This window comes from Urocampus carinirostris, chromosome 11, assembly GCF_059441175.1.
Source record: "Urocampus carinirostris isolate Australia breed hairy pipefish chromosome 11, RoL_Ucar_1.0, whole genome shotgun sequence".
NCBI lineage: Eukaryota > Metazoa > Chordata > Actinopteri > Syngnathiformes > Syngnathidae > Urocampus > Urocampus carinirostris.
Window position 1 is genome coordinate 35,950,972 of NC_142359.1, and position 17,802 is coordinate 35,968,773.

Below are 17,802 nucleotides of genomic sequence, written 5' to 3' on the forward strand. Positions count from 1 at the left end.
AACAGACTTTATAAAATCTTATTATTATTAGTGATCTTTATTCACAGGCATGTCAGGACTCAGGAGTTAACACAGCTCCCGATGTTTACTCCGCTTGAACGTACTGCCTCCTTCTTTAGTGGCTTGGTCGCTTATCCAATCAAAAGGTGAGGGGTGTGTAGCGTCCGAGATAAAAAGCAAGAGATAGGGAGAGAAGCTCTGCTGCATCCGGGCCTAAATAATCACGCTCAAATAGATAACATTGAAATTCATGAACGGTTTTTAACAAGTAGTGGAGTAACGCATCTTGTTGTAACGGCATTTGAGCTGAAAATTGTAATAATAAATCCTTACAGTACTCGTTACTGAGAAAAACAACAATGGTCGTGAACCATCAATTGAGAAACACTGATCTGAAGCATCTGAATGCGTTTGCCATTCCAGTGTTTTTGTGTTGTCTCCTAGGAGGAAGAGCGCCTGCAAACAGCGTTGATGTACGCCACAGACAGCCGGGCAAGCAGACGCAAACTACAGGACACGTTTGCTGACTCGCTGCGCCATGTTAACAAGCTGCTCAACCGCCAGTTTGGCTTTGCGTCTCGCAAAGTCCCCGCACACATGCCGCATATGATCGACAGGCTCGTCATGCAAGAGCTGCAAGACACGTGAGTTAGCGTAGAGCAGTGCAGCTCAATTATTCTCTGTCAAAAATTAACACAAATTAAGAAAATCACTCCTCAAATGTATGTATGAATTCAAGGACAGTATAGTTTTAATGAGAGATAATAGAATATAATCATATAGGAAACACTAGTGAAACCAAAACAACTTCAAGTTTTAATTTTCTCTGCCCAATCAGCTGCATTTTAAATGAAATCCAATATGCTTCACTTTTGCAGCTTAGTATTTAATATTATAAAATTCACTTATACGTATATATAAATATCCATCCATCCATCTATTATCTGCACCGCTTATCCTCAGTAGGGTCGCGGGGGTGCTGGAGCCCATCTCAGCTGACTTCAGGCAGTGGGCAAGGGACTCCCTGAACCGGTAACCAGCCAGTCGCAGGGCACACAGGGACAAACAACTCACTATCTCATTCATACCTAGGGACAATTTGGACCGGCCAATTAACCTGACATGCATGTTTTTGGAATGTGGGAGGAAACCGAAGTGCCCAAAGGAAACATGCAAACTCCACACAGGATGGTTCGATCTCATGACCTCAGAACTGTGCCGCACACCAGCTAGCCACTACGCCGCCGTGCCTCCTGGATATATATAATTCTCCGCTGCCTCTGCGTTAGGCTATGCTAAACGCTGTAAACAAACTTTATCAGTCGTTTTCTTTGGTATGAAATGGTGGGCGTCAACTCTCATTTGCAGGGAATAGTCGCCATCCACTGTTAAGGAGTTTAAATGACCCTCAATTATTCTTTGTTCCATTTTTCCGAGGAATGTTTCAGGTAGCCAAGATTCAAGCCAATTGGCAAGGTTCTCTTGATTTGAGATCTCCTATGCCGATTAGCCAAACTAAATCATAGGGTCTTTCATACTGAACTATGACTCTGCGTTCTTCTACAACTCGCTGACAAGAGTTTGTGTCTCGCTCCTTTGGTCGTGCCTGCTAAACCATGCATCTCTCTCTGTCTCTCTCTCACTCCGTCTCCCTCTCGTGCTTTCGGTAGGCAAGGCTTTTAGTCAAGGTGCGTCCCTAAAAACAAAAACTTTGGCCATTTTAAAATATTTCCTGCATTTCAATTTTTCTCTCTCGCTCTCTCCCTTGCTCTGTCAGTAAGTCAGAAAGTTGCTCTAATGTAGGCGTGCCCTTCAATAATACATGAACTAATTTAGAATACTGTATACCTTTAAAATCAAACTGTTTTCTATTCTCACTCTTTCTATCTCTTTCCCTAACAGGGCAAGTCCCCCCCCAATCAAAAAATTACAAAAAAGAATAACCTTAAAATTAAACTTTTTCTATTTGTTTTCTCTCTCTCGTTCTCTCTCTCTCTCTCTCTCTTCCCATCTCTCTGTCTCAGTCTGTCGATAAATCCGCTCTAATTCAAGGCACCGAAAAAAAAAGGTGCGAAACTACTTTTGCGGATTTTTACTTTTCGCCTGTGGTTTTGGTCCCCTTTACCTGTGAAAACCTAGTGGTCTCTGTATTGTGAAAACAGGTTCGTGACCTACTTTTGGGGGTGACCTACCAGTAGTAGAACACTGATCTATATCACTGGTAGTCCAGTGGTAAGAGTTTGGTGTGCACGCTGCCATGTCCTGGGATTAAATCCCCACACACTCAGTCTTTGAACTATTTTCTTGGTGATAAAATTAATAAGCGTCAAATTGCTCACTAGTATTGTTAGTGTGCCAGACAGAATGTGGAGGCCGGCCATAGTTAGGGGACCGTTTGCGGAGAGTCTTAGTCGTGGAGCTGCATCACTTTTGACTTTTAAATTCTCCGCAGATTCCCAGAACACTTTGACATGACGTCTGGCCATCGTGTGCGCCACTCGGACGACATGCAGTTCGCGTTCTCTTACTTCTACTTCTTGATGAGCACTCAGCAGCAGCTCAATGTATCCGAGGTGTTCGACGACGTAGACACTGACCACTCCGGAGTTCTCTCCGATCGCGAGATAAGGACTCTCGCAACCAGGATTCACGAACTGCCGCTTAGCCTTCAGGTCTGTCTCCTTAATCGGTTGTATTCCATCCTTTGTTGATTATTCAAGAGGTCCTCCATTAGCTCATTCAATGCCAGACATTTCTCTCAAACTGGAAGAGCCGCTGCCATTTTTTAAATGCCTACAAAATTTTTTGTTCTGTAGCTATATAGGAATAGCACTATTTAAAATAATGCTTCAAAATAGTATTTCATTAGATCTATCTAACCTAGTCATTTAGCGTTCTTGTTATTTCAAGAACGCTAAACTTATGCATTATCTCTGTGAGAGCCTTTCAGTGATCAGACAATTTCTGTGTCTCTGTGGCTACCTGCACACTCAATTGCTAGATTGCTAGAGAGAGCAAAGCAACACATGGAAGTGTGGGCTCCTCGATGTGAAGACAAAGCTCCGATAATTGCGACTTCTGAAATCTAGTGGTGATTTATCATACCGAAATCATTCCCAGAGGCTTGATATTTTCTGATCAGCAGCGCCAAAGCCTTTAAATTACTTTTGTTTCATTAAAAAGTAAACAAACTGTGCACTTGTTTGCAATATAACGTTTTATTGCAAGAGCAGTGAACTTGTCCATGAACAAGCATACTTTTAAAGAACCTTTCAGCACCCGATGTTTCTGGTGACGTGATCACAATGCACAAAACCTCATTCCTCTCTCCTCTGACGGTGACCAAAGGACTTAGTCATCAGTTTTAGAAAGAAAAAGGCTTTGTATGTATGCATCCATATGATCACTTCTCTCACACATTGCTGCACTTACCTATTCGCCATATGGGGCCGCCCACACAATTTGATCGCTTGATACAGGAAACAACTCTAGAAAAAGGGGATTCCCTTGATGTGTGTGCCAAGATCTAATCCTTCCTGCCATTTAATAGTGATTTTATTTTTAATTATTGTCAGAGGTTTGATACTTACTGTATAGCTGAATATCGTTCCTAAAGGTAGACCACAGGTGCTGTAAAATAAGGAATGTTAATAATGCAGGTTTAAAGTTGAAGGTGAGTTATTTGTACAAGGAGGGAAATAAACCTGCACAAAATGCCTGCATAAGGTATTTAAAGACAAAATTGTCTGTAAAATGTTTTGGTTGTTAGTGTTAATTTCAAAAGGCGGAAATGCTTTTTTTTCAACATGCACATTTGAAAACTTGCAGCAGGGACAGATGTACCAAGAAAATAGTGGTAGAGATACTGGCATCCTTAGTGAAGTACGTTGTAGATCAATCGCTGTATTTTCTTTTATCTATTGGTAAGTAGAACAAAAATACAGTACTTTGTTTTCATTTATTTATCCCGTGCTTCCAGGACCTTACAAGTTTGGAGCAGATGTTGATCAACTGCTCCAAAACAATCCCAAGAAACCTGAGCCAGGTCCACCTGGTGAACCCCACGCAGGAGGCCTACTATGACCACAGCATGGTGAGCCCTTAAAGTGACACTTAAAACTCTTGATTTTGCACTTTAAAATCTAGCTTTTTTATTCTATTCTTCCAGCCGCCAGTCACTAAAGGCCTCATCGTGAATTGCCTGCCCATCGCGGAACGCATTCGCAAAGCCTTTGTGGACCAGAACAAGTACAAGTGAGATGACCAAGGACAACACGGACGTTTTTAAAACACTTACGAGTTGGCTACTTCCGCAGGTTTGAGATTAAAGGCGAAGAGGACATCGCCTTTAAAATGGTCCGCACCAATGTGTCGCATGTAGTGGGCCAGCTGGACGACATCAGGAAGAATCCCAGGTAGTTTCCATCCCGACAGGGAACCTTATTGGTTTCGCTACCTAACACTAGGGCAGCGACTAACAACTATTTTGACTTATTTAATGAATAATGTGTAAATACGTTTTTATTGTTTTATTTAATAAAAAGTATTCTAAAGGGTTGGGTGCATCAGTAAGTACCAAGCCTCTGGAAATGATTTCACTATAACAAATTACCATTGGATGGCAAAAGTGGCTTTTATCAGATATTTGCCAACACATCAAGGAAGCCCCCGTTTTTTTAGTGTTGCTTCCATTTGTTGTGTGTGTGTAGGCAGCCCCATACGGCGAGTAGGCATATTGAAGCAGTGTGGTGATCGTTGCGGGATACGGTCGAATATTAATAGGCAGTTAACTCCTCAACAGAGTTTATTCCTTTCAAAAAAGGATTAAAAAGTCCCATTGTCTCGTCCGGGAAGGATGACGTTTTGTGCACGGCCCCAGGAACGCGGTTGCCTGAGGAAACACAAGTGCCATGGTGACTGAAAGTTCATGCATCTTTTATGCAAATTTTTATGCAGTAAAATGTTATTTTGTAAGCGAAGTGCCCTTGAGTTTATTGAAAGCATTCTTCGGACATTAGACGTATCAAGTCCTGCTTAAAATTGATCCTTTCGCAGGAATCCATTGTTCTCAGAGGTTTTCTTAGAAACGAGAAACTTGCAATGTTCGACTGTTTTCACTAAACAATGATAAAAGCTCGAAACATACTTTATTTTTTAATGAAAGATGAGGGTTAACAGGCCTTTATTAAAATTGAGTCAAAACAGCAAAAATTGACTTGCACAGGCACTTCCAATTTGAGAAAAACATCTGGCATTGAATGAGTTAATAGTCTGGGACTAGCTGAGTATTGCGAGGGTCGTGAACCTTTTTGACCCATAAAAGCAAAAAATATTAATATATATATTTTTTGAGAGAGCCACATCATATATTTTTAAACCAAATTCAACCAAACCACCTCTCCAGGAAAAAACTCATTCTCCAGCACATGTTTTTCACCGTGTGATATTTCACGATTTGATCAATTTATTGAATAACCTTTTTGCCAGACCCTTTTTCCCCCATATTAACAAATATGCCACCTGTAATTTGTCTCACTCCCGCAGTTACTTAAGTTTTGAGTCATTTTTGTCCTAAATGATGGTTTCAAAACAAGGTGCGAGCAAAGTTCTTTTGTAAAAAGGTCACAAAATACTGCAAACCAATGCAGATGGCGCTGGGTGAGGAGGAGATGGAATGCACGCGCCCTGTGAATAGCACTGCCCATTTAGACCTTGTACTTAATCAAATTGCTCTATGTGCTTTGTTAGGGCTTTTGATTGAGCTTATTGAGTTTCCGAATACAGGATCAGTTGGTTATTTACAGCCAAAATGGGGTCTGTTGGTGTGAGACCTTGACTCTAAACTGTAGTCAAAATTGTGTCCTATATTATCTGGAGCGAACCCCATAGCAGTCTGTATTGTCTCGGCTAGACACGTACAACAATCAGCTCTCTATGTAAACATAAAGTGATTGCGCAAGTCCTATTTGATCTCTGAGCCATATATGGAAAAACAACAGTTGTCGACAGTGGAATTTTTGACTTTTCACAATGTCGACAACAACGACCAATCGTTGCAGCCCTACCTAACACCTTGCGCTCCTCCGCAGGAAGTTCATCTGTCTCAATGACAACATCGATCATGCCCACAAGGACGCCGCCACCGTCAAGGCCGTGCTGAGAGACTTTTACGACTCCATGTTCCCGCTGCCGTCTCAGTTTGAGCTGCCCAGAGAGTACCGCAACCGCTTCCTGCACATGGACGAGCTCCATGAATGGTAGGTCATTCCCACTGCAGGTGGCTCCAGTTTTAATGGCAATTTAACACTCAGAACTCATGACTTACTCTCAGTACCAGTTTAGGGTACTGTATTTATTCGAGTGTAACGTGTAATCTATCTGATGTATTAGGGTTGTATATCTGGTCGAAAATATCGCTGACCAGAATGGCACAACATTGAATTCAACCACATCTCTCCACCCACAAGTTTTGGTTTTTAATAAAAATGTCAAAATCGCTTGTGTGGCTATATAACTGGATATAATGATTACGGTACTTCTTGCCTTTTCACTTCGTTCCTCGCCTTGTCCACACTGAAATTTGAGTTAAGCATTGCTCAGGCTTTAAAATCTCACTTTTAGGAGCAATTCATTATTTTAAAGTAAAAAAAAAAAAGGTGACCTACGTGAATTGTATAGATCCGAAGAGAAAATGTTCTGAGATTGGTTGGCGGGTGTTACGAAATTTACCTTATTGAATCAGGCGTTTGAGGTAGTGCCTTTGAATCATAATCAGTGACGTCCGCCAAGGCACGGGCACTGTATTTTCTGGACTATAAGTCGCACCAGCCAAAACATGCATATCAAGAAGGAAAAACTATATATTAATCGCACTGCAGTATAGATCTCATTGTTGGGGGAAATGTCTTTGATAAAACCCAACACCAAAAAATTACATGTCATCTTAAGGCAATTTGAAATAAAAGAAAGCAAGGGGCTAAATACGTTTGTGCAGCATACGAACATTACATTATTGACGTGTCTGTTAATTTAAGTAACGACGTAACATATTAAGAGATATTCAGATAACTAGCATAAATAACATGCTTACCAAACTATTAATCACTAAATCCAATGAAATTTTCATCCTCTATGTCCCCGTGATCGTAAACAATCTCACCGCTTATGCTTTTACATCGCCTACTTCAGACTCATCGTCTCCTACGCTTTCTGCTTTTCGGCTGCATATTTCACTATTTTCAGCTTGTAATCTGCAGAATATGATTTTCTTTTCAGTGCCATTCTGATCAGTTATTTTTATAAATTTTGAGCAAGTTTAAAACATTTACTTTAGCGAAATTATGCCTTATCTTATGGGCATCCGCGGTCCCGATTAGTAAGAAAAGGTGGTGTCATTTTGCATGAATAAATATTTTCAACTTGCTCTAAAGTAATTTCTATACAAAGTGCAAATTCTCTGTGCTTAACTGTTCCAAAACATTTCCTAAAAAAATGAAATACAAAGTAGGAAAATTAGGTGTCGATATTCAAATTGTACTCTTAAACACTAGTTTTTGTAAAATGTTCTACTCGTTCACCTTAAAACTGACGGATTGATCAACCTAAATAGAAGTCCAGATACACAACGCTTTGATGCAGATATGTACTGTATGCACATATGGTGACATTTACGTTCTATTTTAAAATTTCCTGCACACAGAGAATAAAAATGTGCCGCTTCGGATTAAGTTGAAGTTTATTGTGCACTAGTGTATAACATGCACCCTTAATTTTTAATTAAAAACATCAGTATAAAATTTTGTGTCACTCGGTCTCAGCTCAACAAAACTAAGCTTTGTAAGTGACAAACATTGTTGCCATGATTAAAATAATTTGACAATGTAAACTGTGAACACAATACTAAAATAAAATTACAAAATTGAATGTCATTCAAAATCCGATTCATGATCAGATACACCAAAGAGTTGTTTTCCTCGTCAAGCTGTTTTGTGTTTATTTATATCTTTCAAGATGACTTTCCATTTTCTCCGTTTAAGATTTGTCTATGGTAACGTGAATTTTCGTCTTATTGCTCGATTTCCGTAAATGGTCTGCATGATCGGCAACTTTGAGCTTGAAAGAAGCGTAAAATGCAGTGTTTCCTCTTCGTATCCCATGTGGCCATCTGACGGGTACCAATATCTCATTAAAAATAAGAAAATTACTGAATTGACTATAACATTAAATACAGATATCCCTTATTTTTTTGCAGGGGTTGCATTCCAAAACAGTCTTGCGGGAGTAAAAACCTGCAGAGTAAAAACAATTATTTAATGATTACATATCATAACTTATATTATACACGACTTAACTCTTTAGCACTGCGTGCCGTCAGACTGAGTCGCGTCTTCACGATGTCAACAGTCACTAAAATACATTATGCCACATATCATTGGAAAGCTTAAACTCTTTGAATTCGAGAGATGATGACTATACAAGCTACAAATAGTGAAATATGCGGTGGATAAGCATAAAGCAAAGAGGACAATGAGTCTGACATTAGCGACGTTGAAACAGCAGAGGAAGCAGCACATTGTCTACCTCTCGAGATCTTTGATAAGAGTGACACAGATGATTTAGTGATTTGGAGTGAAACTGATAGTTTGGTAAGCGTGTTCTTTATGCTAGAGTTATCTGAAAAACTTAAAACGGTACTTCGTTACTGACATTACAAGGCATGTCAATCATGTAACGTTAGGAGTATACAGTACACTCATTCAGCCTGTTGCTTTTGTCTTTTATTTTAAATTGCCTTTTAAGTTGACATATATGTTTTTGGTGTTGGATTTCATCAAATAAATTCCCCCCAAACCATGACTTATACTCCAGGTGTGACTTATATATGTTCTATCCTTCTTAATTATGCATTTCTTTTCTATTGCGATTTCTAAATCCCGAGCGACTTACAGTCCAGATTATACAGTACTAACGTAAAACCTTGTTTATAATGCACACACAAACTTTGAGTTCTTTTTAAGATTAAAAAAAAAAAGATGTTCGATATACAAATCAGATTTATTTGGTCTAGGTCTTATTTCACTGAAAAGTAAAACCTAAAAATATGGATTTTTACACAAAGGTGAATTTTCCTCCCTTCAAAATAAACTCCCTGGCAGAGGTTATCAATACGTCTCTCAGCACTTGTTTTGGGAGCCTGCTGCTAATAATGGCAACATCATAACATCACAAGCACCCAAGTGGCTGTCAGCACGCTGGGTCGAGTGTTGCCAGCTCGTCACCATAGGGACCCCGAGGGAAGGACGCTTAATCATATCCAAAGACTTTCGCCGCTCTTCAAGGGGTTGGGGTGGGGTCTGTGTCAGGCCCCACGCAGAGACTTTAAAATTAGAAGAGCTCCTCACATGGAAGTGGTAAGCTGAGCGTTTCATCACCTAAGTTCACTAGCAGTGAAATTTTGTCACCACTAGACGCTTCCACATTTGTTTTTGTTTACCTATTTAAAACCAGAGGTGGGTAATAAGTTAGATTTACTCAGTTACATTTACTTGAATACGTTTGGGGTCATTCTGTACTTCTAGAAGTATATTTAAATCATTTTTCTTTTTTACTTTTGAGTAGATTTGCAAAGAAGAAACTACTCTTACATCAGGTTACATTGAACCCATTACTTAAATCCCCTCTCCCCTCTAAGTAAGTACGGGTCTTTCTGTCCCTGCTCAGGCACATTAATTTTGTCAGACTTTGTTTCTTTCAATTAGAGTTGACCAGTGACCCAAACCACCAGCCGGTGGCACTTGTGAACAGGATAAGGAACATTTTTCTTGGTACTGTATGTGTATATAGCTGTAGCCTTACATATATATATATATATATATATATATATATATATATATATATAGATAGATAATTATTATTATTTATTTTTTTTTAAATTCACAGAGCGTTAGCCCAAACAAACTGAGTACTCGCACTTACTATAAAACAGCCTTGTCATTTTTTTGTTTGATTGGATGGACTTTGATGATCTGATTGAATGGTTGTTTTGAAATAAAAATCAATAAATAAGAGGTTGCTACAGTTACTCAAGTAGTATAGTAGTTTTTTAACGAAGTACTTTTTTACTTTGACTTAATTATTTGGATGGCTACTTTTAACTTCTACTTGAGTCACATTATTCTGAAGTAACAGAACTTTTACCTAAGTAAAACATTTGGATACTCTACCCACCTCTGCTAAAAACCCATTCACATATCTTCTAATGCACATGTTTTAAACTCATGGCCCCGGGGCTAAATGTGGCTTGCAACATATGAGAAGCACAAGAGAAAAAAATGACCTGCGGTTTTGAATATGTCCACTCGATGTCACAAAAGCAAAGCACCACTTGCTAAGCACCCAATGTAGCTGTATTTGCTGACTAACATTATTCAACCAATCTCGGCGTTATTTTACTTAAAAGTCACTGAATTTAGGGCAATAGGAAAGATACAAAAAGTTCCCATATCCATGTTTAACGTTTCATAAAAATAAAAAACTGAAAGTCTTGAAATATTAAAACAATCATTTGATTTCGTGTTTGTATGCTCACTTTCCAGTTTGCATAAGTTTCCTTTGTTAAGTGGAAATGAATTCAATTCAATGTCAATGTTTTGCTTATAGTTGCAAATGCAGTTGGCGAACACAACAAGAGATTACATCTTAGTGAAGCAAGAAAGTATTGGGAAAATGAAACCCTCAAATTTTACATGCCTGAATTGTCGTGTAATTCTGTGCCTCCAAAAAGACCCCCACCCCTCCAGCTAAGGCACACTTTTTATGCCATTCATTTGCTCGTCCAGCCCACGTGAGTGTTTTTTCTACCATGTGGCCCCTGAGCTAAAATAAGTTTTCATGTAACCTTCCACCTTCCCCCATTTAGGCGAGCCTACCGAGACAAGTTGAAGTTCTGGACACACTGCGTACTGGTGACCCTGGTGGCCTTCACCGTGGTATCGTTCTTCGCTGAACAGGTCCGTGTCCTCCGTGCTTTTTTTTCTCAGTTTCTGCGTTTTGCCCCATGGCCGCCCAAATTCCCGAACCGCCGTCTCGCTCATCTCATGTTTTGCGGGCAATGCCAGGACCTGACTCGGCTGAAACCGAAGACAAACCCCTCCCCTCCCTTGGCTCTTTGGCATCCTTCTCTCTTAGAAGCCAGTTGCCCTTTTTCCACCATTTTTGTTGCCCAAAATCTTGCTTTAGGGGGCTAGACCTTTCAGGAATTGTGCTACTAAACACCCATTCTGCCCTTAAAGCAGGGGTCACAAACTCAATTGAGTTGAGAGCCTTTAGAGCTAGGGCAGAGGTCGGCAATAAAACAAAAATCTTAGGAGTTGCATTAAAATATGAAAGCCTTATAACCAGGGTTCGTACGGGTGCTTGAAACCTAGGAAAATGCTTGCTACACCTAAAAGTGCACTATGACTATTAGTGCAAGAATTATGTATCAAATATGGACCTTAATTAAGGGCCATGTACTACATTCAAGATGGCGGCGCACGCAGCTGCAGTCAATGCAGGGGATAGCAACCCAAAATGTTGAAAGAGCCAAAAAAACAACAAAAACCATTCATACTGTATATGTTCATATTCATTGGATGATTGTAAGAATGTTTGTGTGATGTTTTTCCTCCTAGAGAAACCATATAATTTTTCATTATCATTATTATTTTCTTAAAGTGCCAGAGAGCCTCTAGGGACCCGCATGCAGAGCAGCCTGTTGCCAACCCCGGGCTAATGGCTCTTCAGCTAGCTTTATATTCTTACCCTTTTCTTATTCATCTTACTTTCATTGCATTATGATTATAAGTTAGGACAGTTTTTCTAAGCACTATGTTGTAATTTATATTTTTTTGCCTATTTATCCTGATCATCTTTTATCTTTTTTTCTCTTTGAAATCTCTTCTACATGTGCCGCGTCTAATCTCGATGTTTACAATGTTTCACAACTTTGAAATAAATGACAAAAAAGACAATTCTATTCTATAGAAGGTTTCACAGTGATTTTAAATCAATGCCCTCTGCAACGGGTTAGGTGAAAGCAATCGTTTCCAGTCTTGTATTGTATTTTTGACAGTTACTTTAATATAAGGCCTCAAACCATCACCTTGAGGGCCACAAGTTTGAGACATTCTGACGGCCCTCCTTTGATAAACAGTCGTGTCTTCACCATGTCACCAGTCACATTGGAAAGTTTAAACTCTTGGGATTCAAGATATGGTGACCATTTCAAAATATACAGTGGCTTGCGAAACTATTTGGCCCCTTGAACTTTTACCTTTTGCCACATTTCAGACTTCAAACATCAAGACATAAAACTGTAAATTCTTGTGAAGAATCAACAATAAGTGTGACACAATCATGAAGTGGAAAATACTTTATTGGGTATTTTAAACTTTTTTAAATAATAAAAAAAAAGTGGGTGTGCAAAATTATTCAGCCCCATTGAGTTAATACTTTGTCGCGCCACCTTTTGCTGCGATTACAGCTGCAAGTCGCTTGGGGTATATCTTTATCAGTTTTGCACATCGAGAAACTGATATTTTTGCCCATTCCTCCTTGCAAAACAGCTCGAGCTCAGTGAGGTTGGATGGAAAGCGTTTGTGAACAGCAGTTTTCAGTTCTTTCCACAGATTCTCAATTGGATTGAGGTCTGGACTTTGACTTGGCCATTCTAACACCCTGATATGTTTTTTGGTGAACCATTCAATTTTAGCTTTTGCTTTGTTTTGGATCATTGTCTTGTTGGAATACAAATCTCCGCCCCAGTCTCAGGTCTTTTGCGGACTCCATTCATCTTCCCATCACTTTTAACCATCTTCCCTGTCCCTGCTGAAGAAAATCAGGCCAGAACCGTGATGCTGCCACCACCATTTTTGACTGAGGGAATGGTGTGTTGAGGGTGATGAGCTGTGCTGCTTTTACGCCAAACATAACGTCTTTCATTGTTGCCAAAAAGTTCGATTTGTCTCATCTGACCAGAGCACCTTCTTCCACATGTTTGGTGTGTCTCCCAGGTGGCGTTTGGCAAACTTTAAACGACACTTTTAATGGATATATTTAGGAAATGGCTTCCTCCTTGCCACTCTTCCATAAAGGCCAGATTTGTGCAGTATACGACTGCTTGTTGTCTATGGACAGATTCTCCCACCTCAGCTCTAGACCTCTGCAGTTCATCCAGAGTAATCATGGGTCTCTTGTCTGCATCTTTGATCAGCTTTCTCCTTGAGCTGAAAGTTTAGGGGGACGGCCCGATCTTGGTAGATTTGCAGTGGTCTTATACTCCTTCCATTTCAATATTATTGCTACCAAAGTGCTCCTTGGGATGTTTAAATCTTGGGAAATCTTTTTGTATCCAAATCCAGCTTTAAACTTCTCCCCAACAGTAGCTCAGACCTGCCTGGTGTGTTCTTCGTTCTTCCTGATGCACTCTGCGTTTTAAACAGACCTCTGAGACTATCACAGTGCAGGTGCATTTATACAAAGACTTGATTACACACAGGTGGATTCCATTTAGCATCATTAGTCATTCAGATCAACATTGAATCATTCAGAGATCCCCACTGTGAACCTTTGGGCAGAGTTTACTGCACTGAAAGTAAAGCGGCAGAATAATTTCGCACACCCACTTTTTTGTTTTTTATTTGTTAAAAAAGTTTAAAATATCCAATAAAGTGTGTTCCACTTCATGATTGTGTCCCATTTATTGTTGATGCTTAAAAGGAAATTATTTTTATATCTTTGTTTGAGGTCTGAAATGTGGCAAAAGGTCACAAAGTTCAAGCGGGCCAAATCGTTTTTCAAGCCACTGTACTTGTCACAGAAACATCACAATCATTCTTTCCAGCTAAGATGCTCATGCTACATTCTTGTTCAGACATTTGATTGCAAATAGAAAATCCAGGCGAGAATAAAAAAATTCTATTTTTGTGTGTTCCAACTCGATTACTCAATGTTAGTAGCACTTGCAGTGATTATTTCAGTTTAGGACCAAACTTTCAAAAGAGACCGAAACCGTCCATATTCTCCAAACGGTTCAAGAACAGCATTCAATTTACTTTGGGTGCGTCTTTGATTGGGATTTTTACAGGAACGGTCAGGGGTTCAAAATTGTAATGTTGGATATCTGTATCAAGACACATTTTTCAGTTATATCTCCTATTTGTTTTTCACAGCTGATCCGCTTAAAACGCAGGCTGTTCCCTCGACGCAAACTGGCCAAGGACGACAACCCTGAGAGAGTTTGAGCCTGGAAGTTCTCCAACGCCTCAGCGTAATCAGCAGTGTCAGCACCTCCTACATGGATCAATGTACCGTATTTTTCGGACTAGAAGTTGCTTCGGAGTATAAGTCGCACCAGTCAAGAATGCATCATAAAGAAGGAAGAAAACATACGCAAGTCGCACCAACCCATAAAATAAATAATTAAGAAGGAAAACTTATAACGTTTGCTCCGGAGTATAAATTGCACCAGTCAAAAATGCAGGATTAAGTCGAAAAAAAAACCACCAGCCAAAATATGCTTTTATTAAGAAATAAAAAAAAACATACATAAGTTGCACCCGCAGTATAAGGCTCATTTTTAAAAGGAAATTTGATAAAACCCAGCACCAAAACATACTTGTCATTTTGAAATGTAATTTAATATGAAAAATGAAATAAGAGAACAGGCTGAATAACTGTATGCGAACCTTACATGATTGACCTGCCTGGTAATGTCAGTATCAAAGGACCATTTTGAGAGTTATTCGCATTCAGATTATTGCTGCTCGTTTAGAAATCTCTGACCAAGAGAAAAGCTATGTATCCCAATTTCGCAACTAGGACCTCCCTCCTGATATGTCATTTTAATTATATTTTCCTGGTTGGAAAACTCTGACTTCCACGTTTTGAGGTCATATCTAACACTATCTGATTAAGATAATATGACTTCCTAACATAAAGAACATACTTACCAACATATTATCTTTACTCCAAATCACTGAATCTATTCAAATATTCATCCTTTGTTTCACTTTTACCAGTAACAGTAACAACTCCTCTAACTTAAGAGGTAAACAATAAGCCGCTTCCTCTTCCTGCTTCTATGTCTCCTATAGCGGCCTCTTGCAGTTTAGTGTGAAAATAACATTTAAAATAATGTTTCGGTAAGAAAAATGTAAAACTCAATGATATAACATCTGTTGATAGTTTTACATATAAGTTCAGGGTTTATACGAGTGCTTGAAAGCCTTAAAAATGCTTGAATTTCAATCATGTTTATAAGGTTTGAAAAGTGGTCGACTATTAGGTGAAATGCATGTAAATGCTTGAAATTGTTGCCATGTTTTTTAGGTTAGGTGTTTGGGTTTGTGCTTCAAATAAGTGTTTTAAACATATTTAATGGTTCTAAAATAGGATGTAGGCTAGGGTTAAAATCTAAGGTTTAGGCTCCTTATTGGGGTGTTAAACTGAATTTAGGGTTCTGAAATAGGGATAGGGCAAGGGTTACACCTAGAGTTAGTTGAACTTCGATTTGGGCTCCAGATTAGGGTTCCAAAATAGGTTTAGAGCTAAGGTTACAGTCTGAAACGGGGTTAAGGCTCGGGTTACAGCTAGAGTTAGGTGTAGGGTTAGGAGCTAGGGTTTGGGCAACAAGTTAAGATTTTAAACCAATATTATGTTTACGAAATAAGGTTTGGGCTAGAGTTGAGGTTTGAAACTAAGGTTTAGGCTCATTTGTTTTGATATGCGCTGGATTTATTTTTGAATGGTACTGGAAAAATGGGAAATTGGCTTTGAAAGTCCTTAAAATGCTTTCATTTGGCCATGTAAAAGGTGTTGTAACCTTGTAAGACTCACCGGAGTGTAAGACGCGCCTGCAGCCGAACTGACAAAAAAAAAAAAACCTGCAACTTGTAGTCCGGAAAATGTTTTTTTTTTTTTTTCCCCGAAGTTACCGCCAATGAAGACGTTGAACACTCCGTTTACTATTTGTGTGCTGAATGATGAACTGACAATAATTTGGCAGGTGACATATTCTTTAAGGATATTTTTGGGATTGTCTTAAGCATTTGATTCATCTGTTTTAGCAGAATTTTATGACAGGATTCATAGTTAGTCAGGGGTGGGCAACCTTTTTGAGTGCAGGGCCACGTTAGTTGCACTCCTTTGCCATTTTCTTGATCCAAGAAGAAAAAAAAATGATCGATTTGATATTTTTGTATATTTCAACACAGAATCTCGATAGATACGTCTGCAATACATGAGGGGGAAAAAAATCACGTAAATGGTCTGCATTTAATGAAGTCAATGAAGACCTCCCAAAGCACTTTACAATGTGCTTCACACTTTCCCTTTCACACACACTAACTAACCGATAGCAGAGTCAGCCATGCAAGGCAACTCCATGCTATCGAGGGCATTAGGGACTCGGTGTCTTGCCCAAGGACACTTCGACATATAACACATAGGAGCCGGGAATCGAACCTGCAACCTCCAAGACGAGCGCTCTACCTCCTGAGAGCTCATACCGCCCTAAATAGATGTAGGACCATCCAATTCTTCTCATATCTTTGCTGTTATTTGAAAAAGACAGATTTCCATTTGTGGGCCTTTTTAATCTAATTTTATTATTGTTAACATTGCATTCATGCAAGGGCTATTTGACTGACTGGCGGCTTACACCAGCCTCTCACAGTTGTGCACTCTTGCAATCTTTACTTCGCCTTTATTGGCTAGTGCCAGTAAAATGTGCCTCTGATTGGCCGGCACTGTTGAAACCCAAACTGTGACAAATCTAATCACTCTATTAACAAACTGGAACAATAAAGCCTTGAAAAAAGTGTCTTGCGATGACACAATCGCGCCACGTCACATGGCGATATCGATTAGATTTCAGTTAATCGTGCAGCTTTGATACATATATAGTACAGTACATTATTATTCCTCTATGAATAGATCATCTATTGAAATTGGTTTTGAAGAAGTCATGTTTATTTGCATAGCCCTTAATCACACAGTCTCAAAGGGCGGCACAGACCACAGATTGCATGACACAGACTGTATAGACCATCCCCTGATCTAAAACCTACATGAGGGCAAGGAAAACCTCAAAAACCTCAACATGAGGAAAATAAAACCTTGAGAAGGGACCGCACATGAGGTAATCCTCCTTCCAGGATGACCAGGCTGCAATGAACTAAAGCAAAGCAAAATACTATGTACCTTTTTCAAAGGTGGGGTTCATCGTTTGAGCTGACCGTAAAGTCGAAGGTAGAATATTTTCTCTATGTATTAACAAAGAACCTATAGATTTTTTTCTCAGCTATCTGCTTTTATCTTTTAAGCAGACAAACCCTGTCATCCAGAATTTACAGTAAAAGTGTTTACCTTTGATATGATTTTTTACATAGCCTGTCATTTAGGTGCCCACGGTTTGCCCACCCTTGAAGTAAGTTAATGCCGGATAGAGGATCTAGAAGTGCCTTGTATGTTCATTCTGTTCAATGTTATTGTGAAAAGATGTCTACCTGTGTGTGTTTTGGACTCAATGGAACTTTATCTTTTTTGGACGGCGGCAGCTTCCCCCTTTGTCATCTGCACGCACGTGTCCCCGTGGGACCCAGCAGAAGCGTTATCATGTCTGAAATTCAGACACATCAGTTCTTAACTTATTTCTCGGGATTGTAACTGTGACGTGGAGACCGAGCGCTTTGTAATTCTGTGTCGCCGCCCTTTAAAAAGCCTCAGGTTCTTCCAACTGAAATAAAAGTCTTCGGCCATGTT

General features: G+C 39.4%; 1 protein-coding gene across 8 annotated transcripts in view; it reads left to right on the forward strand.

Annotated features, from left to right (window-relative positions):
• The window catches only part of gnptab (N-acetylglucosamine-1-phosphate transferase subunits alpha and beta), a 57,329-nt gene extending 39,529 nt beyond the window's left edge, over nt 1–17,800 (forward strand). For 2 of the 8 annotated variants that reach the window (XM_088348597.1, XM_088348595.1), the window contains exons 15-22: nt 445–644; nt 2,453–2,672; nt 3,980–4,093; nt 4,169–4,254; nt 4,317–4,415; nt 6,090–6,257; nt 10,919–11,009; nt 14,211–17,800. In XM_088348597.1, the coding sequence (XP_088204723.1) occupies nt 445–644; nt 2,453–2,672; nt 3,980–4,093; nt 4,169–4,254; nt 4,317–4,415; nt 6,090–6,257; nt 10,919–11,009; nt 14,211–14,282 (1,050 nt within the window). In that variant the 3' untranslated portion in view covers nt 14,283–17,800. Of the gene's footprint in view, nt 1–444; nt 645–2,452; nt 2,673–3,979; nt 4,094–4,168; nt 4,255–4,316; nt 4,416–6,089; nt 6,258–9,118; nt 9,411–9,618; nt 9,634–10,659; nt 10,891–10,918; nt 11,368–14,210 lie in introns of those variants that run through there. The other 6 variants (XM_088348591.1, XM_088348593.1, XR_015852129.1 and 3 more) reach the window with 5 other exon arrangements.
• Nucleotides 17,801–17,802: the final 2 nt, after the last annotated feature.